The sequence below is a fragment of the Amblyraja radiata genome, chromosome 10, assembly GCF_010909765.2.
Source record: "Amblyraja radiata isolate CabotCenter1 chromosome 10, sAmbRad1.1.pri, whole genome shotgun sequence".
In the NCBI taxonomy this organism is placed as follows: domain Eukaryota; kingdom Metazoa; phylum Chordata; class Chondrichthyes; order Rajiformes; family Rajidae; genus Amblyraja; species Amblyraja radiata.
Window position 1 is genome coordinate 47,621,167 of NC_045965.1, and position 23,159 is coordinate 47,644,325.

The 23,159-nt window shown below is 39.3% G+C and overlaps 1 protein-coding gene across 1 annotated transcript in view; it reads right to left on the minus strand.

The window, feature by feature from the left end:
- Positions 1 to 23,159, minus strand: part of btbd19 (BTB domain containing 19) — a 112,839-nt gene that overhangs the window by 59,997 nt on the left and 29,683 nt on the right. Inside the window, exon 4 of the mRNA XM_033028741.1 lies at positions 2,192 to 2,251. Within this exon, the coding sequence (XP_032884632.1) occupies positions 2,192 to 2,251 (60 nt within the window). The remainder of the gene's footprint in view (positions 1 to 2,191; positions 2,252 to 23,159) is intronic.

A 23,159-nucleotide genomic window follows, 5' to 3' on the forward strand; every position in this document is an offset into this window, starting at 1 on the left:
CTGCACCTCACCATAGACAACTTGACATAAGGTTGAGGTCCTTACATTGTAAAAAAAATATTTGACCATAACTATTGGCTCTCCTTCCTTTTCTATATATGTTACCTGATCTGCTTGGTATTTCCAGCAGTTTCTGTTTCATTTCACTCTTCCAGCATTTGCAGTATTTTGTTTTAAGTTAAATTGCAAGTTCACCTCAAGCAATTTCATATTCACTCAATAGTTGATCTGGATCTAGCTTTTAATTAAAGCGCCTTGAGTATTAGAAAGGCGCTATATAAATCCCATCCATCATTATTATTATTAATTATGGGCAGGATATTCAATGATGATCTGCACATTATCTATGCACATGCTTTATAAATTTACATTAGTTTAGATTGGCTTAGAGATACAGTGCGGAAGCAGGCACTTCGGCTCATCGTGTCCGCGCCGACCAGCAATCCCCGCACACTAAAACTATCCGACACATACTAGGGATAATTTACATTTATACCTAGCCATTAACTTGCAAGCCTGCACATCTTTGGCGTGTGGGAGGAAATCGAAGATCATGGAGAAAACCCATGCAGGTCATGGGGAGAACGTACAAACTCCCTACAGACAAGCATCCGTAGTCAGGGTCGAATCCGGGTCACAGGCGCTGTAAGGCAGCAACTCTACCGGTGCACCACCGTTCACTATCTATGTTTACATTAAACATATACTTATGGTTAGGGAGGCAATCAATTTATTGTTTTCATCACGGCTGCAGCTTCCAACAAGAATGACCTCCAATCCACTATCTAATAAGAACAGACACTGCACTCAAGAGTGCAAGACAAAATGAGAAGTCCTCTAGGCTTTCATCTTATTCATTTCAACATTTAATCTCCATTTTATCAATTATGCCACAAATCCTTGAATACTATTAACAGAAATATAATTCTTGCAAAAACTTCACATTAACAACATTCACTGAGTTCCTTCTCAGCCCAGCAAATCTATTACAATATCTTCACAGTTACAATGAACTATTTAAACTAAGTCACATTTTCAATCACAAATATAATCAAATGCAATGTCACTAGGTATCACCAGCACTAGCACTTTGCACAAACGAGGGATCTCTATTTAGAACAGCTGCAACTATTCTCTCTCTAGCCTTCTTTACCAAATCTACATACAGATTTTCTTTTTATGTGCTCATTATTTAGAAAACTGTGTCAAAGTAAAGAAAAACCATGAGAAGAACTGGAGCATAAAGTACAACTATGATATGAATGACAAATGTAAGAAGAATGGGTTAAAAAAAATTATATTTTTCCACAAGATTTTAAATCAGTAGGGGCATCTTTGACATCCAGTCACTTCCTGTCCAGTTGGTGGTGGTGGTGGGGGAGGGGGGCACCTCTTTGATCAAGAGAAAGATTCATTGCCCTGGAATTGTGGGGAATCCCCCAGTCACTTCCATGAGCTGATTAACACTCCAGGTTATTAGGCATTCAGGGCAGGAGATTGTGTGGACCTGTAATAGCCCTGAAACTTCCTTGTGGTCCCTAGAAAATCCTTAATATTTTTTATAGAAACACTCAAATAAAATCCGATATTCCCTGGTCTGGTGTGTGCTAAACTTGGTATTGTTCAGCATTTTCCACCTAATCAAATGCTCAGTATTCCATACACACAGTCTATTTACTTTTAACTCAATGTTACAGTCCAGGGTCCACGCTTAACAAAATTGCATGGATCAATTAAGCTTCATATATACCCAGCAAATGCCAGGGCTGTTCTTACTGTCAAAACCGTGCGGCAGGTTAGCTTGGACAAGAAAATAAATTAATTTAGTGCTCCAATTCTGTTCTGGTATTACCAGTCAGAATAGTTCCAGACAAAAATAAATCAGTTTTTCACTCAAGTGTCTAGATTACTAAAATTAAGAAAAAAGATGGTTTAAATTCAGTTCAATCACGGCAAGTAAAGCTTCAAAATTCGAGAAATCAAATCTAAAGTGAAAAAGGTTAAAAAAATAATAAATCATAAATTCATATTTATATCAAACTCTAAACTATTTACAAGAGCATGCAAGAGGTAAACATGTACAATTCCAGGTAGTGGACTAATGCAAATACGAATTGAATTTCTAATCTCTTGACAACCAAAGAAAATGTACATCAATGGAAGCATAAAGATAAAACTGCTTGGGACTTACTTGCAATGCTTCACAGGCAGATTCAACTGTAAGTGTGCTGCTGATATAATCCACGCACAGCTGGAAAACAAACACAATGGTAAATTGGCAAATAATGCAATGATGTAAAATTAAAGTATTTAAGAATAATAACATTTCAGCAGTGGAAAATATATTTTGGTGAGAGGGAGAAAGGACAAGATTGAACTGTTGAAAAAAGTTTCTAAGCAAAACCGGTTACACTTGTTGATATTCTAACGCTCATCGTATAGCACCTGATTAATTACAACCTGCCAGTTTGAAAATGATCCATTTATATTTTATTTTCTGTCTAGCAACCAATGTTATCTCCAGATGTTGTTCGGCACCCACAATCACCTGTGCAGGAACCCTTGATACAACAACATATCAAAAACTTTCTGGATATTCAAAATTCAATACATCCACATCATCTTCAACTATCAACTGCAGCCCAGCTTATTCCAACCCCTCCACAATGGTGCAATGAAATTTCTTGTTCATATGAAGCTCAGAGTAGAGAGTACAGTACATGTATAGGAAAGTTAGATTACATAGGATCCAGGAAAAGCAAGCCAGTTGGATAGAAAATTGTCTGTGGAAGGAGTCAGCAGATGGTAGTGGAGGATTTTTATACTTCAGATTAGAGGCCTGTAACCAATGGTGTGTCTCAATTTAATGGTGGGTCACAGTTTAAGGATAAGGGGGAAATCTTTTAGGACCGAGTTGTAAAAAACATTTTTCACACAGAGAGTGGTGAATCTCTGGAATTCTCTGTCACAGAAGGTAGTTGAGGCCAGTTAATTGACTATATTTAAGAGGGAGTTAGATGTGGCCCTTGTGGCTAAAGGGATCAGGGGGTATGGAGAGAAGGCAGGTACAGGATACTGAGTTGAATGATCAGCCATGATCATATTGAATGGCGGTGCAGGCTCGAAGGGCCGAATGACCTACTCCTGCACCTATTTTCTATGTTTCTATGTTTCTATGCAAGGATCAGCACAGGATCCCCTGCTGTTTGTCATTTATACTGTGTTAACAATTTGGTGGAGAATGTGGATGGTATGATTATTAAGTTTGAGGATGATGGCAAAATCGGTGGTGTAATGGATACTGAAGTTTAAAGATCCACTGGGAAAATGGACAAACAAATAGCAGATTGAATTTTATTTCATACTGCAGTCCTGTTCGAGGACTGGTAATTTGAATTTACAATTCAAATTTCCGTGGCAGCCACACAAGTATAACAAGTTGGACAACTTCTAAACTAAAACAACAAGAACTGTACGTTAAAACACAAGTTTAAATTACAAATATAGAGTGTGGTTGAAATCTGGAGCACACCGTCTGAATTGGTGATGGTGGCAGATAATTTCGCCACATTTACACATGAATCACCAAGGTGCAGAAGATTACGGACCAAGTGCTGATAAATGGGATTAGTATGGATCAGACTTAATGGTCAGCATGGGCATAGTAAAATGATTGCTTTCCCAGTGGTAAATCTACCTAAAAAGCTGCATCACGTCCTACATCGCAGAAACTGCAAAGGGACTAAAAGCAGAGGACTGGCATATGCTTGAGCAGGCTGTAGTATTTAATAACTTCATTTTACCCCTACTATTAATTCAGCTGACTGGCTTTCGTGAAAGAAATTTGCATACAATACATACATTTAAATGTCACTTTTTTTTCCACAATATGCCAGTCTCAATAATTAAATGTCTTGGTACAAATATAAAGAGCAATTTTTAATTGTCAAACTCTTGGCAAGAGGATTTTCTCTGGCAGAAATTAGTTGTTTACTGCAGTATACTTAGATACCAAAGATATATCTGGTATAAATGTTATCAAGGATCTTGAAAGGAAGTTGTGTTTGATTAGTTTGTGCCTGCAACGAACTACAAGGCATTGTGTGAGACCAAATCTGGAGTATGGTGTACAATTTTGGTCGCCCAATTATAGGAAGGATGTCAACAAAATAGAGAGAGTACAGAGGAGATTTACTAGAATGTTGCCTGGGTTTCAACAACTAAGTTACAGAGATAGGTTGAATAAGTTAGGTCTTTATTCTCTGGAGCGCAGAAGGTTAAGGGGGGACTTGATAGAGGTCTTTAAAATGATGAGAGGGATAGACAAGAGTTGATGTGATCAAGCTTTTCCCTTTGAGAATAGGGAAGATTCAAACAAGAGGACATGACTTCAGAATTAAGGGACAGACGTTTAGGGGTAACATGAGGGGGAACTTCTTTACTCAGAGAGTGGTAGCGGTGTGGAATGCGCTTCCAGTGGAAGTGGTGGCGGCAGGTTCGTTGGTATCATTTAAAAATAAATTGGATAGGCATATGGATGAGAAGGGAATGGAGGGTTATGGTATGAGTGCAGGCAGGTGGGACTAAGGGAAAAAAGTTGTTCGGCACGGACTTGTAGGGCCGAGATGGCCTGTTTCCGTGCTGTAATTGTTATATGGTTATATGGTTACAGCTCTAAACTTAACTGCAACCCGCCTATTTCACCCATAACTGAAAATCAAGCAAAAATTACTCATCCTGGAAATATGAACAGAAAAAAGAAAATGTGGCAAATATTTTAATTCCTTGTTCAACCCTGACCCATCTGTTTGTGACCTTCTAGGCCCAACAACAGCTGGAGGTTTGCTCAGTCCGCCTGGACCTACCTGATTTCCCGGTTGCTAAACACTTTAATTCTCCTTTCCATTCCCACACTGACCGTTCTGTCCTGGGTCTCCTCCAATGTCAGAGTGAGGCTAAACGCAAATCGGAGGAACAGCATCTCATATTTTGCTTGTGCAGTTTACAGCTCAGTGGTATAAATATTAATTTCTCTAACTTCAAGTGACCCTGGCATTCCCCCTCTCTCTATCCCTCCCCCACCCAAGTCGCACCAGCTTCTCGTTTTCACCCAAAAACCAGCTAACATTGGCCTGTTTCCTTTATCGACGTATCTTTCATTCATTGTTCTTTATCTCTCTACATCATCGTCTTGATCTCTCGTTTCCCTTTTCCCTAACTAGTCTGAAGAAGGGTCTTGACCCGAAACGTCACCCATTCCTTCTCTCCAGAGATGCTGCCTGGCCCGTTGAGTTACTCCAGCTTTTTGTGTCTATTTCGGTTTAAATCAGCATCTGCAGTTCCTTCCTACACACAACAGTTAGAGGTTCAATGCTTTGTCTGTCTGGGCACATTACATCCCAAGTGTAGAAACAAGGAACTGCACATGCTCGTTAATACACAAAAAGTGTTGGAGTAGCTCATTGGGTCATGCAGCATCTCTAGAGAATACGGATAGCAGACGATTCAGGTCGAGGCCCAAAACATTATATATCCATGTTCTCCAGAGATGCTGCCTGGCCTGCAGAATTACTTCAACACTTTGTGTCCTTTTGCACATTACAACATTTTGGACTCAGGATAGAATTCTCAGATTTCAGGAAATATGCTTTCTCCATCTGTAACAGAACTAGTCCATTCAGCTGCAAGTCATCCTTCTGCGATATTGACTCCGTTTTTCTTCTGCAGCAGTGCCTGATTGCAGGGCAGGCCCACTGCACTACTATTAGCAACACTAATCACAGATAAGAAGCATTATCACCTTCAAAGTGTCCCCGTTAATCTACATGACCAGACAGCACATTCCTACGGCAATCCCTGCCTTGCCCTATTCACTGTGTCCTATCTAACCCTCTTGCCACATTCTCTGCAACTTAAAACTACCTATTTTTATATTTCTTCCCAGGTATGACAGAACGTGAAGTGTAGGAAGGAACTGCAGATGCTGTTTTACACCGAAAATAGACACAAAGTGCTGGAGTAACTCAGCGGGTCAGGCAGCATCTCTGGAGAAAAAGAATAGGTGATGTTTCGGGTTGAATGGAAGGGTCTCGATCCAAAACGTCACCTATTCTTTTTCTCCAGAGATGCTGCCTGACCCGCTGAGTTACTCCAGCATTTTGTGTCTATCTGAATGAACCAGACATTTTTTTCTGTTTGTATAGATGCTGTCTGACCTGCAATGCGTTTACAGTATTTTCTGCTTTCATTCCACCTATTCTATTACTGCCCAGTGTGGCGCATATGGAGTAGTAACATTTCCAAGGATGCAGACCAAGTAAATGTGAGCACTATAGATAAGACATTGATGGCGAGCATGGACAAGGTGGGCTAAAGGGCCTATTTGTGTACGGTTAGACTATACTATTGCACAGCTGCAGCTCGAGAGGTACCGAGACACATCTGAAACAAGTTATTTCCACCAGCATCTATAGAAAGTAACAGTAACACCATGACTAAACACTGACAATGCAGTTTGCCACATTTTTTGACCAAGAATGAACTGGTTCGTCACTGGGATGGAAAATCTATATCATAAAATATAGTATTACAAGCAAAATGCAACACACAAAAAAAAAGTTTTTTTCTGTATTCATAATTCCAGTAAAATATAGTCCTTTTATGGTTACCCATTTAGATAAAAATCAGTCATTTGAGCAATATAAAGCAAGCATGCAATTTGCAAGTTATAGGCATCAAGATGAAGGGTTGCGATAGGGCCTTAAACACATATTGACATAAATTCAACCCAAAAGAAGTAACAGCTACATTCCTTTCACAATGAGTCTTTAATTAAGTTAAATTTAGTAACCAGAGATAATTTCATTCTTCCTATAATGTATATAGCAAAAACAGTTAGACATACAGTGTGGGAACAGCCCCATCGTCCCACCGAGTCCACGCTGACCATCGACCACCTGTGTACTAGTTCCATGTTATCCCACTTTCGCATCTGACACACTTGGGGCATTTAGAGAAACCAATTAACTACAAACCTGCACGTCTTTGAATGTGGGAGGAAACCGGAGCAGCCGGAGGAAACCCACGCTGTCAGAACATACAAACTCCGCACAGACAGCTCCCCTTTTCAGGATCAAACCTAGGTCTCTGGCGCTGTGAAGCAGCAGCTCTACCACTGCGCCACTATATCACCCTTGTTAACACTTTCACTGAAAGATTTACGCTTGTAAACATGATAACTTGGAAAATTATTCTCCTTCAGTAAGTATAATATTGGCAAAGAAGACTTTCAATGTGTATGCATAAGTTAAAATTCCCTTAGCTGGTTTAAACCAGCGTCTGCAGTTCATTTCTACACTTAAAATTCTCTTTTCTGTGTGCTTAAAACTGTTAATTAAAACAACAATTATATTAGATCCCAGAGATAAATGTGATTGTTTTATGATATTGTGGATAAATTTTACTTTGAGGGATAGATGCACATCCATCTACAGAATAGTACTGGATGAGAAAACACATTGCAATCTCCTAAAATAAACATAATATGATGCATTTAATGAAAAAAACATCCAAGGTAGCATCACAAAATAGTAGATGATTAGCAAAAGTTTAAGAGAGAGTTAGATAAAGCTCTAGGAGCTAGTGGAGTCAAGGGATATGGGGAGAAGGCAGGCACAGGTTATTGATAGGGGACGATCAGCCATGATCACAATGAATGGCGGTGCTGGCTCGAAGGGCCGAATGGCCTCCTCCTGCACCTATTTTCTATGTTTCTAAAAATTTGGTCAAAGAGTTATTAAGTATAATCTTAAAGGTGGAAAGCAAGTTAGAGTGAGATAAATTGGATGAGAATTTTGGTGCATAAGAGTAAAATAACAAAGATAGCTACCAATGCCTGTATTAAATTTTAACTAAATGCAATCAATAGCCAAATGACCAGACTTGCAAAGTGCACCTTCTTTTAACTTCAGCTAATCCAAACGCTTAGTAAATCTTATCCTACCTTGAAGACTCTTCAATTCGCCTGTGAGACCTGTATTACCTTTAATTTGGAAATTCTCATACTAGTTTTGAAATTCCTACAGGGTCTTACACTGTTGTGTAACGTCCTCCAGCTCAACTCTGGCATCTTACACACCCTTCATATTAATCACTTGCCCATTGCCAGCTGAATCTGTAGCTGCTAATACCGCAAGCTCTGAAATGTTCTTCCTGTACTTCTCCAATTTGCAATCCCATCTTCATTCATTAAAACCCTGTCTCTTTGACCAAGGGTCATCTGCCTTAATATTTATTTGTGTAATTTCAAAGGAGAAGATTATAGATGCTGGATGGGCACAGCCATTAAGAGTTCAATACAGCAATACGAACGCCACATCTGAGGGGCAAGGGGCTGAGACAAGTCAGCCTGAAAAATGGAGAAGAGCAAACAGAATACATATTAGAGTCGGTGTAATAAAGGGTTGGATTAGTTATGGAAGAGGCAGTATTGACAAAAGTATTGAAATAATCCTGTCTAAAAGTGATATAGACATGGCTGAGGGTTTCAGAAGCAGTGGCACAGTGGTGAAGTTATTGCCTGACAGCACCAGAGACCCTGGTTCAATCCTGATCTTGGGTGCTGTCTGTACAGAGTTTGTACGTTTTCCCTGTGACCGCATGGGTTTCCTCCAGGTGCAGTTTCCTCCCACATTTCAAAGACGTGCGAGTTTGTCGGTTAATTGGCTTCTGTAAATTGTCCTGGAACTAGTGTACAGGCGATCGTGGTCTGCGCGGACCTGTCTTCACTCTGTACCTCTAAGCAGATTGACTGAGGCAGAAGCAGCAATGGGAGTTGCACCCAAGGGGATCTTGCAGTGGAAGCAGAATGGGTTAGAAAATCACAATACCCAACAGACTGGAGACAGCAGATAGAAAACAGATTAATACACTAGCGAGAGTTCCACAAACCCACAACATCACAAAGAAAATAAAACAGCTGAAGGACCACAAAGGTAATTACACAAGAAGGAAACTAAACCCCAATTCTGCAGGAAGAGATGTTTTATCTTGATCTTCAATATTAGTTGGTCAAAATAAAACGGATTCTACTGCAGTTTAAAAAAATTAATCTGCAGCTAATTTCCAGCTGAGTTTTTCATGTCTGAATTTCATCAGAATGTTTCTTTTGGGTGTTTTTCCCCCAGATTGAATTGCCTTCAGTCCATTCTTGCACATAATTGCATTTCAAGCAGCTCCCCAAGACTAAGATACTTGTCAAATTCTTGTGCCTGACAGTGTCTTCTGTTTTTAGGTATATTAGCACTGTTTGTTTAAAAAAAAATTCACATAAGTCTGTTTTTAGGACATGGTCTTTAAATGCATTGTACAATCTAGACCCAAGCAACCTTCAAAGCAGACAGCAATCCCCAGTAAAATCACACATCCAGTTGGCAGGCCTGTAAATGCTAATTCAACCAATGTTACTCCATGACATATGCCATTGATGGTCAGAAATGACGTATTTCCCATGCCAGGGCTATATTCTTGGAATACAATCAGTGTAAAATAAGAAAAATACATTCAACCACTTTCAAAAGGAAATAACAAATTTTAAAAGTAAAGCTACAATTCCCTGAAGTCACTGACTCATTGTGAGATGTGGTCCTAAGTATCTCAGTCAAGTGGCATTCTTTATATATGAAGTGAAACAGGTTGAGTTAGCATCACAACAAAATCCAACTGTTATTGTGGATTCTAATCCATGCCTAACTACTCTCTTCTGAGATTTCCAGTGAAATGCTCTCTGGTCCAACTCTCAATTTTGGCTTCCAGAATATTCATCAGTTTCCACAGCCTCTGTATCTCACGGAAATGCATACAGTGCTTGCCTTTTAACTTAATTATTTTCTTCATGAAGTGAATTACATTTGAATTGTCGAATGAACTACACAGGGGAACAAAATAATGTTAATGTGATGTTTTCTAATCTGTGCAGACAGTCGAGAGGGAAGAGAGGGATCAAGAGAGGAATGCAGTGCCTGGAATTATTGTTAGGGGAGAATAAAAGAAAGTAATCAAGGATGCTGATGGCAGCACTTGGTGGGGGAACTGGTTTAATTTGAAAGCAATGTAAGCAACATCACTCAGGTTTAATTTGATTTAAATTCAATTCCCCTGAAACATGACTGTACATCAAAGTTGCCATCAGATTTTGTTCCAGATGTTACTGTAGAATGAACTGTATTGTTTTCATTGTTATTCTGATACAATAATTTAATGGAATTATGAGCAGTATTCAGTAGTACATGGTTTCAGAGAAATAAAGATTTGTCTTGCAAATATATGGAATCATTGTTTAGCTGTACCATTGAGTGGAGTAAGGTACCATGCAGAGAAAGATTCTTATCTCTCCACCATATGATACAGCATCTGGTTGCACAATGGGATTAAGCAGGAACTGGGTTAAGTTATTTATTTTGCCTCATTCAGTTTCCTGAACTGTCTACATTAACTGTTATCTGTTACGTTGGAGCTCCGCTCGGGCAGTGCGCCTGAAATTTTGTTGTATGTATTTACAATGACAATAAAGTGTATTATTATTATTATTATTAACTGTTGGGGTGGAGAAGACATACGTAAGAGATGCCCAGAGACTGCAAGGCAATGCCATGTGGTGGAAGAATTAAACATGCAGGACACAGGAACTAACAAGATGAAATCAAACATTTGAGTTCTCAACCATTAATAGTTTATAGTACTCTCTTTTATACCCCTTAAATGTCCATTGAATAGTGGTTGAATCTGAACAGTTAACTCTATGATTCAGTGTTCTCTGCGTGAAGTAGTTAACTTCAATTGTTCATTCAACTTCCCTCTTTTCAGATTCCATTTGTACTCCTAATTACAGCGTTTGCGCATATGCTAAATAAGATTAGGGTTCAGTTTATTTATAGCACCAAGATAATTAATCTTCAACCTTGCATAAATATTCTCAGTCTCGCAATGTTAGACCTAATGCCAAATGGGTTTGAATAAATGTATTTATCCTTACTTTGTATTCATCCAAAATCAGATACCCCACTGTAATTTGAACTATCTGTAGTTCTCCAATTTGGGAATGGACAAATTAGGTTAGTTTATCTTGGCATCATGTTCAGCACAGATATTGCGTGCCGATGGCCCTGTTCCTGTGTACTTTTCTATGTTCTCTGTTTTATTTGCAAACTATAAGCAAACAAATTATATGTAGGCAGAGACCATATGCTGCCTTGAGCCAAGGAACAATTCAGTCCACTCCCTAACCAAATAAAAAACTCATCATTATCTGCTGGTGCAAATGTTTGGTTGATTTTTCATGCAACTCTCAATGCTTAGCTCCAAACAATGTTTGTGTAATTAGTCGCTTAAACTCTAAGCTGCCGAATTCTCTAACCTGCATCTGCCTACAGAACCACCTCCATCACAAGGCCATCAACAATCTTAATTTCTTGACTATCTTTGGCCCAGTGACTAATTTTTTGCCTTTGGACTTTGCCAAATTCCCATGGGATGGCTGATGTCTTTGTCCATGTCAACTTTGATGTCCCTCTTGATTCTTGATCCCATGAAATGGAACTAATAGGCTGCACGAGAATTCGGCATTTCGTTTAGATAGAAACACCAGACTTAAACCAGAGAACAGCCATTACAACTTATATGAGGAACAGCACTGAAGAGGAAGCACTTTTAATTAATTGAATCAAAGACATGTTATGAACAGCAGATTGATAAATAAATATTTCTTGGATTAGGCTAAAAAGACAATTCCAAAATCATAGAACTGTAGATTGCAAGCAAAAACATGTGATATTTTAAAAGCAGCAGGAAATGCTAAAGATTTTCTGGTTTAAAAAATCATAATCAGTTCTTAACTCTCAAAACAAATTTGCGGTTTGGTCAAGGTTTTCACTGAGCCTCTACCCAATTGTACTTGTGTCTCTGACAATACACTCCACATGACATGGCTTGTATTGGTAACAGATGCTACTGCTGCTATTAATAGATCTTTTATCTTAGCTTCTGAGCCAACAACTCTGCAGTGCATATTAATCTACAAATTTGAATTGGTCCTGTTAACTAAAGAGCAATTCGTACAAAGTCACAAAACACAAAGACACAAATGAATTGCTGATACCAATCTGACAGTCAAATTTCATTTTTGGCACAGAAACAATCCCTACGGCCCAACTCATCCATGACGACCAAAATGCCAATCTAAACTAGTCCCATTTGCTTGCGTTTGGTCCATATCCGTCTAAACCATTCATATCCGTACACCTGTGCAAATGTAATTGAAATGCTGTTGTTGCACCTGTTCAACCACTTTCTCTGGCCATTCGGTCCATATATGTACCACCTTCTGTGTGAAGACATTTCCCCTCAGATCCCTTTTAAATCTTTCCATTCTCATCTTAAACCTATGCCCACTAGAGTTTGCACATTCTCCCTGTAACTGCATAGGTTTCCTCTGGGTGCTCCCGTTTTCTCTCACATCCCAAAAACATGCGGGTTTGTAGATTAATTGGCCTCTGAAATTGCCCCCTTTGTGTTGGGATTGGATGTGAAAGTGGGAAAACATGAAATTATGTGTGCAGGTGATCAACGGTCAGCATTGACTGGGTGGGCTAAAGCGCCTATTTCCATGCTGTATTCTAAACTAAAGAACCACATAAGTTCCATGAAATATTTACAACCAGAATGGCACTTTTTCTCCCCCCACCCCCAACATCAGTCTGAAGAAGGGTCGACCCGAAACGTCGCCTATTTATTTTCTCCATAGATGCTGCCTCACCCGCTGAGTTCCTCCAGCTTTTTTGTCTAGCCACTGTAGAAACATCCTCTCACAAGATTGGGGTGGTTTCCATTTTCCTAAATTACTATTGTTTACTTATTTATTTTTTTAAACACCAGATAACATTACTCATTTTCATTATAATTCTGAATTCTAAAAGTGCTAAAAATTACTAAATTCTGAATTTTTATAGATTTAAACATTGAAATATGGGATAAATTACTTTCTATGCTTATCTGATAAATGCTTCTTACATATGTGCATGTATACTTCTTGATTATATATATGCACCCTGACGAAATGTATATGCACCCTGACTATTATTTTTACTTTTGTTCTATTGAAATATCCGGTGTTCATAAAGGCTCCACCAGTCCTTATAAACCTATAAATCATTACATAGGAGGGAGTACTCAGATAGCATTACTCAGGAGAGATCTGAAACATACAGCTGCTGCATATCTGAATAGTGGTAGCAGTAGTAACAATCGATTACTCCATTATATCATTTCAGATACATTATAGCTCGTCAAATTTTAAGAAATAAACAACATATAGAAGCCAACAAACACAGACCATAAGGATTTTATGAAGATCCATGGCAGATGGAGAAATTGAGACATTTTACGATGTTTTCAAGGTAGGTCAATATTTTCAATACAGTAATATATTTTTATATTTTACATTCTTGTCCTATTTTACATTCTTCTGAATGCCCCTAATTTGGTTTAGAATTAAGATCATTCAGGAAAAAAATATTTTTAGTTTAATTTAGTTTAGTATAGTTTGGTTCAGGGATACAGCATGGAAATAGGCCCTTCGGCCCACCGCGTCCACAACAACCATCAAACTAGTTCTATGTTATCCCACTTCCCCACTCCCTGCACACTTGGAACAATTTACAGAGGTTTTTGGGATGTGGGAGGAAAGCAGAGCACCTGGAGGAAACCGAGGTGGTCATAGGGAGAATATGTAAACTCCGCACAGGCAGCACCCGAGATCAAGATCAAGCCCGGGTCACTGGCGCTGGGCGCAGCAGCTCTACCAGCTGCACCACTGTGTCGCCCTTGATGGGAAAAGATTATAGGACCATCAATCTCCAAAGATCACCCTCATGTATTCATGCCTGTGATCGTATAATGGCTCTGTAGACTGAGGAGCAGGTTTTGTTAGAGTTGAGATATAATTTGTATAAGCCAGTTAGAACACACCTTCAATGATGCTGCTGATATACTGCTATAATGCTGACATTTGTAAAACATTCCCAATTCTACTGCATCAGGAACAAGGTTCCAATAACCTCCAAGCTGCTAGAGGAAATCAGCAGGTCAAGCAGCACCTGTGGAGGGAAATGGATAGGTCCTTTCACCTGGACTGGCAGTCCTGCTGAGTTCCTCCAGCTACCTGTTATTTTACTCCAGGGCAGATAGGGTGGCAAAGTGGCGCTGTTCAGTCGAGCTGCCGCCTCACAGAGTCCTGAATTCGATCCTGACCTCGAGTGATGTCTTTGTGGAGTTTGCATGTTCTCCCTGTAACCATGTGAGTTTCCACCGGATTCTCCAGTTTCCTTCCACACCCCAAAGATGTGTGCGATCGTAGGTTAATTGTCCCCAGTATGTAGGGGAGTGGATGCTAAATTGGGATAACATAGAACTAGTGTAAAGGGGTGATCAACAATGGGCTGAGAGGCCTGTTTCCATGCTGTATCTCTCAATCAATTCAATCTACTGTCTCTTGTGACACTAGGAAGTTGGTTTAACTGTAACAGATATATCAATTTAACATTACCTCTTAAAGTAATACTCTTATCTTTGCTAAATACAAAACAGCAGGATGTACTTACTACATTCAACATTTGGAATAGGAGCATTCCAAGCTATTCTTTTCAATACAGCTACTCATTAGCTCCTAAAAAGCACCTCCTGCAATTCTCAAAATAGATTAAGAGCTTTTATTTTATAAAAAGGCTATCAAATCAGATGCCAGGGAACTATTCATATGATAGAGGTGTAAAGTTCAAATAAAATAATGCAATTATCTGTGCCTCTAGATTTAACACATCTTAAAACCCCTGCTGCATATTATTCCAAACTTACACTTTTGTTTTGCACAGTATGTAACAAACTAACAAGGTAGTAACGAACTTCAATAGAACAAGGCTGTGCTATAGACTTAATTTTGCTCTTTTCAATCACTTCTGCACTAATGTGAAATCATGGGCAAAAATAAAACAAACTAACACTTGTTCATCAAACTCTGAATTGATCTGATGAAAGACCTTTCACTGACTTCTGCCACATCATCAAGCAAAGTGCACACAAATGCAACTTTATAATGTGCTTATTTGACATAGAAAATATTTTCACTATTCATCAACATTAATTACATAAAAGACGTGTAGATTTGTAGATTAATTGGCTTTGGTAAAATTGTCAATTATTCCTAGTGTGTATAGGATAGTGTTGGTGTACATGGATCGCTGGTCAGCACGGTCGGTGGGCCGGTGGGCCTGTTTCCACGTTGTGGCTCTAAACTAAACTAATAAGAAGATTAATATATTCATAGGCTGGCTAAAACACCTCTTCATCCAGCTAACTATCCTGGAAAGTGTAACAATTCTTTGCCCTGTATAATTTCGACTGCCAAGCCAGTTACAGTAGCAGAGATTTATTCTATTTATTTCTGTTAAAATCGATTCACTTACCTTATAATCTGTAAATCAAAATTATAAGCGTGGAACTTTTTAACCTTTGAAAACACATATTCCAAGGAAATTGTGAAATGTATTCAGGCTTTCATAACCACTAGATGGATGGCAGCAATTCCTTAAGATTGTTTTCCTTTAAATGACACAAAGCTGGGTTGCAGTGTGAACTGTGAAGAGGATGTTAGGAGGTTGCAGGGTAACCTGGCAGATGCGTGGCAGATGCAGTATAATATAGATAAATGTGAGGATGTCCACTTTGGCGGCAAAAACAAGGGGGCAGATTATAATCTCAATGGGGTTAGGTTAGGTAAGGCGGAGGTGCAGCCAGAGCTGGGAGTCCTTGTACACCGGTCACTGAAAGTTGTCTTACAGGTACAGCAGGCAGTGAAGAAAGCTAATGGAATGTTGGCCTTCATAACAAGAGGATTTCAGTAGAGGAGTAAAGAGGTTCTTCTGAAGTTGTATGATGTGAGACCACATCTGGTGTATTGTGTACAGTTTTGGTCTCCTAATTTGAGGAAGGACATCCTTGTGATTGAGGCAGTGCAGCGTAGGTTCACGAGATTGATTCCAGGGAAAGATTGAAAAGACTAGGCTTGTATTCACTGGAGTTTAGAAGGATGAGGGGGAAATCTTATAGAAACATATAAAATTATAAAAGGACTGGACAAACTAGATGCAGGAAAAATGTTCCCAATGTTGGGCGAGTCCAGAACCAGGGGCCACACTTAGAATAAAGGGGAGGTCATTTAAGACTGAGGTGACAAAAAACATTTTCACCCAGAGAGTTGTGAATTTATGGATGGAGGCCAAGTCAATGGATGGATTTAATAGAGAGTTAGATATAGCTCTAGGGGCTAGTGGAGTCAAGGGATATGGGGAGAAGGCAGGCACGGGTTATTGATAGGGGACGATCAGCCATGATCACAATGAATGGCGGTGCTGGCTTGAAGGGCCGAATGGCCTCCTCCTGCACCTATTTTCTATGTTTCTATGTTAAAAGCCTTTGTGATTATGAAATGATAAAATTAATTTTAATTAAAATAAATGTTTTGGTTTACTAAATGTGGAAAGCAAGAGGTTCAGAAATGGTGCTGGAAACCATTCGGAGGGATACAGAATGGGGTTTTAGAATCAAGAGGATTGGAGTTTGTTGACATTTAAAAAAATGAAATGATCTGCACATTCAATTGTAATGCTCCCTACTCAAAATATCTCCCTTTCCAAATGTTGATGTCTCTGGCCATATTGCTTTAAAATCTGCATGGATAATACATTTCCCCTCGGGCATGTGTTTTATCTGTCAAATTATTTAGGGCAATATTAATTTAATAATTTTTTTTTTTTTTAATTAATTGGTGAGCCGTGCCTGTTCCAATGCCTTGCTCAAAGGTCATAGGCAGCATTCTGATAGCAAGTCCCTGCTTGCCTGTTAACAATGTTTGATTGTATAAGGTGTGAGGAAAGCTAAAAAATGGAACAGATATTTATTTTTAAAAGATAAAAGATAAAATATTTTATTTGCCTCGATAAAATGAATAAGCATGAATCCCACCATCTAAAAGATGTGGTTTTGTGGGTTAATTGGCCTCTGTAAATTGCCCCTAGTGTGTAGAGAGTGGATGTGAAAGTGGGATAACATAGAACTGGTGTGAATGGGCGGTCGGTGTGGACTCGGTTGGCCAAAAGGCCCGATTCCATACTGTATCTCTAAACTAAACTATTGTCTCGGTTTTGATGTAAAACAGCTTTCAAGGGCAGAGTTCTTGGGTACTTCAGCTGTTACGAGAGCCAATAATATCACGGATACAATTAAGGTCTGCAAAAATTCCTGCAGGCTATGACTCACTGAAGGGCACAGCTCAGACAAAAGGAATCTCCAAACATTTGAGGGCTGCGGAAGGATTGTTCAAGATCACAGAGTGGCGGCACACCTCATCAAACAGTGCAGCTGACAGACAGTCCTGTTGAGAGCCATATCATCATTCAACATTGTTGACCTTGCAGTGAGGCAGCACCACAGACGTGAGTCAAAGACTTGTCTTAGTGTCAGTTTTTACTCCACTGCTTTTCCTAATATGGATGTTAACTATATCAAATAATCCACATTGATGCCCCTTTCATACATCCCTCCTGAAATGGTTTATTGTGCAGCAGAGAGGAAGAGATGTCATCATCATCTGAAGCAAAAAAAACTCTCGTACATTTTACAGCAGAAGTCTGTTTAGTAATCCCAGATCAAATGTCCCATAATTATTTGACATAATTAGCTTTTACCACTGCTAAATCAACCAAGTTATGTGAAATGTATTATGCGCTCCAGCTAGAATACATATCAAAAGCAATACTGAGTAACTCTGAAGCCGTCACCCATTTCACCCAAATGGGTGACCCGAAAAGTCACCCATTTCTTCTATCCAGAGATGCTGCCTGTCCCGCTGAGTTACTCCAGCATTTTGTGTCTATCCTCAGTTAAATTATACATACATTAAATGGGACCAGAGGGGGGGCCGGGGGGAGGGGGGGTGGTAATAGGGTGTGGGTGGAGGGGGGAAATAGTGTCCATTATTGCTGATTGCTCTAATAAGGTAGGTGATTATCATTGTAAAAGTAATAAAACTGCAGATGCTGATTAATACACGAAAAGACACAAAGTGCTGGAGTAACTTAGCAGGTTTGGTAGCATCTCTGGAAATAGATGTCAGGTCAAGATGCTTATTCAGCCTATGGGTCCGGAACTAGGCCTGGAATCCAGGCGAGCTGATGGTCCTGGCCTGCTGGCGGTCGGGAAGAGGTGAGGATCGGCGGAGTCATTGGTCGCAGCCCGCGGGCGTCCAGAGTGCAGGTGAGGATCAGTGGTGGTGGCGGCAGAGGCAGGCGTGGCCTGGAAGTGGCCGAGGAGGGTGTGTGGGTCAGCAGTGGCGGCAGTAGGCCTGGCCAGGGAGGTGATGCGGGCCTCTATTGGTGTCGGCAGCCCAGCCTGAAGGTGATGATCGGTGGGTCTGTCCACAACTGAAATCTGTTATAAAGAAGTCCGTAAAAACAAAGGTGTACCTTACTTGAAAGACTGCCCATTAAAATATTAATGAGAAGACAGTTTGTAAGTGATATAGAGAAAAGGAAGTGGTTAGATGGATACATGGAGAGGTGAAGCCTTCGGATGAGTGGGGGAATAAGGACAAATCAGAAGAAAAAAGTTGAGGGAATAAGGGAATACGATAAAGAATTAAGAAATAAACACAATACCTCCCACAAGAAAATCGATCTGCATTGACGTCAGCCCCTGTTCTGCACTTGGCCACATTGCACCGCACTGCATATTGACTGCCTCTCCACTGTCCTGCATAATGACCACCATTATGGCTGCCTTTGTGCCGCCAGCATACAGCTGCCTCTCTATCACCCCGCATATCACCTCTCCATGTACTACACTGTAGTAGCAAAACCCAATGTTGTGCAGGATTGTTCCAAAGCTTAACTTCAAATTGTGGTTATTTTTTCACAATTATACAACAATTTTTTTGCACTGCTATCAGTATCCATCCACCTAATATATATTGTGCACCCAAAGCCAATAACTCATTGTCAAACTGTGGTATTAATGAGCTATCAAACAGTTTGAAACATCAGCATGATGTAGCACAAATCTGAAGATTTACTCAAAAGCAAGTACCTGTATTTGGGTAAATTGCTTCTGAGGGACTAATTCACAAACAAAAAATAAGCTTGGGTAAATTAGTACAGGGGTAACCCTGAGAAATAACTGAGCAGACACGTTTTACTGAATGATTCATAAATAAAAGCAGTGACAGAAGTAATTCTCAGTGTGTTATCCCTTTACTTATAACCAAAAAAAAGTTCACACAGATTAACAATGAAGAAATTACAGGACTGCCAGTATCACCGAAACCTGGCAGCCTGGAGCATTACAGATGTAACAATGTAAACACAGCAAAAAAAATGTTCTGAAGTACCACACCCTTTCACCGAATTACAAACTTGCAGTGCCTAAAGTACTGAAGCACCAGTGAACAAAGTCCGGTTTCTCTCAATGTCTAGCTAATTTTGGGAGTGACCAAACAATAGAGAATAAACCCAAAGGGTATGTAGAGACAGAAAGAGAAAAGCTACTCGATGATTTTAATTAAAGAGTAACTATGGAATTGCTGAGCCCAGCATATTTTGGCATGACTTTTGCATTCAAGAAATGGTTTCATATGCAGCCAAGATATGATCCGAGAAAAATCTGCACTCTGTAAATTGTGGTCAATTAAGAAATTTTGGACATCCGAAAGGAAGTGCCTAGCATATTTTGCAGTTACATACATTCAATTACACATGCATTTAAATTATTGTTGTGATATCAATGTACAGACAGCAGGGATTTTGGGTGTGCAAGTACTGTACCATCCTTTCAAATCTGAGATTTAGGTTTATTTCCTCCCTGACAAATTGTCCAGCTTCCGTTGGAATTTATCAACAAATAATTTTGTAATCTGGCTCTCTCACGAGATCTTTTATTCAAGTTCACAGAGAAAGACACATTCCTCCAGCAGTTTACATCTCCTTTGCGTGACTTGAATGGGCACAGTAGCCCGGAGGAACTTTCAGGAGCAGAATTCTCAGATTTTGTTTCCCCTCTTCCCCATCCCCTCACACGATCGGAAACAAGAGATATTGCTATCTCGCAGTGTCATCTCGTAATTGGAAGTTTGCATGATATTGCTGCATCATTCTGATTTAAATTTGTTTGTAGGTACAACAAATTACGTTCAATTTTGAAATACAAAATAAAAATACTGTAAAACATCTGAAAGTGCGTAGACACAATAGAACTCTGCTTTAGTCAAACCACCGTTAATTATGATGGGCTGCATGAAAATTGAAATGTTATACTCGATTTGTAGTGGATGCTGGCCAAGCGTATGATGCAAAATTTTATTCAGAAACAAAGTTCTGTCCAATGTTTCACCATGAGTTTCTTCTACTGATTCTGGATTCAAAAAAGTGTTTTTTTTAAGTTTCATCTCAAGTCAGTGATATTCTTGACCTTGACAAAATAAAAATAACTATGGAAGAATCCCAACTGAACCCATGCTAAGCATTCATAATACCACTCGCAGGCTAACCTATCCATACTTTTGAGTGAAGTAGTCACAGCTTTGTTAGCCTCACTGGGTGGTCTATTACCACTAAGGAGTGGGCTCAAAGCCCATTCAAGGATCTGTTTCCAATAAAGAAATGAATGGACTCAATGCAGTCAGAATAATCTTCATATTTGAAAACAAATTATACAGCTTCATTTATGTTTCTGACAATCTTCTTCTTTTAGTAGTACAGGATTAGAAATTCAGACATTCCCAGACTTTAAACTCCAAGAAAAAATATTTTCAATGTATGTATCTTGTTGCCAGTAATGGCAGTGTAGACTTTCCAACAAGGGACTAATCAGCTCATCGAGCGCATCTGCATTTTCTCATTCACGGGGGAAGCTCCACCTCAGAGTCTTTAATTCTAACCTTTTCAATGATTGAAAACGAGGTACCCTGTACATGAATTGTAAAAACTAGTAAATGAATAAACTCATTTTTTTCTTAAATATTCCTCCCTGTTTCACTGCAAAGTCTGAATATTCCCGGTTTGTGTTTCCACATTTTCATTTTAAATGCAGCAAAACATTTTAGTTATTCGTGCAGTAATAATACATAATCTTTGCAGATTTTAAAGAATAATGAGGCTTCGAAGCATTGTGCACAAAAAACATAGAATTTTGGTTTCTAACCCAAAGAGTAGAATTATCTTGATGTACCTCAGCAAATCTACGTGCTATTGATCTTCAGAATAGAGTATAGTAAACGTTTGCAATACCAGACCATGGAGGGATGGGGTGGGGGGGCTGGTGTCCATTATTGCTGATTGTCCGCTATAACCGAGTGAGGGGGGAAGTTTAACCCAAGGCCGGAAGGGAAGAAACATGGCATTGGGGATGTTAAACAAGTGGGGATTCACAGGCGGGGGAGTTGCAGAGCCCTCGACCCCACACTCGGTGTGCCTGGGATGGGCACGGCACTCACGCAACCTTCATGCTGCTCGCTCTTCTCCGCTCCCATGACCAGAAGCAGCATGTCATGTGATGCCAGCTCATTGTGTGACCCGGTGGAAGTGGGGGGGGGGGGGGGGGCAACAGGAGCGTCTGTCCGCTAGAACCAAAAAGCGGTATATGTTGGTCCGTTATTGCGAGGGTTTACTGTATTGATATTTCACACAATGCTAAAAATTATGAGATAATTAAAAGCAGAGGAAAACAATATTAAAAAGAAAATATACTTATGACATCGAAGCACCAAAATCAAATCACAATTTTATGTATTTTTTGATAAGCAAGTGCACAGTGCCACTTTGTACTATTCAGCATACAACCCTCAACAATGATTTAATAACATTCTCAATTGCGTAGTTACATAAAAATCTAAATTTTCCATAATTATCATCCATTAAAAACATCAAGTAAATTCCTAGATATCAATAGGGTTGACGTAGAACAAGGAGGAGGTGCTGAGCAATCCACTATGTTTCTATTGCCCTACTTGATAATTTCCTGCCTTTCCAACTGAACAATACATTTTCTTTGGCAAAGATCACAACGAAATAAGCTCAAGTCACTGAAGTACTGAAGTCATTTAACTATTTTTACTGCTGCTAGATCCAATGTGTAACTGGTATCTTTTTTAAATTTTCAGAACAACTAATTCTTAGATAGCATTTTGTACCAGGCTTTGATTTACAGTTTATAGGCACATTTTATTAATAGATTATAGACCAGCACAGGAACAGGCCCTTTGTCCCATAATGTCCATGCTGAATATGATGCCAAGTTAAACTAATCTCCTCTAACTGCACATGATCCATATCCCTCCTGCCTCTGCATATCCACGGATCTACCCCAAAGCCTCTTAAATGCTGTTATCTTATCTGCCTCTACCATGGTTAATTATCAATAATAAATCATAATATGTGAAAATAAAATATTATTAACTATGAATAATCATTCCACAATTTTACGTAACATTGCTTAATCCTTTAATTCTAAACCAGCATATTTCAACAGCACCATAAACCTCATCACTGACATAAATACAAAAAGTACCAGAAAAAAATCTATTTATAATTTCTCTCAGTAAGTGAATACATTGCTAATTATAGCTACGTTATGCCACACAAATAGGTAATCTGAACCTGACTGCCAGTAAAGTACTATGTGTAAAAAAAAATCAAAGGATTGCCCCCTGCTAATCAATTTAGTACTTGTCCACTGTAACATGTGTGTTGGAGTAATAGTCATAAAATCATACAACACAGAAGCAGACCCTTCGGCCCAACTCATTCATGCTGACAAAGATGCCCCGTCTAAACTAATCCCATTTGCCCTCGTTTGGTCTATATCCCTCTCAAACATTCCTATCCATGTACCTGCCTGTGTCTTTTAAATTCTATTATAGTATCTGCCTCAACTACTGTACCTCCTCGTTCCATATATGCACCACCCTCTCAGTAACAAAGTTGCCCCTCAGGCTCCTATTAAATATTTTCTGTTTCACATTAAACCTATGTCCTCTGGTCTTGATTCACCTACCTTGCATT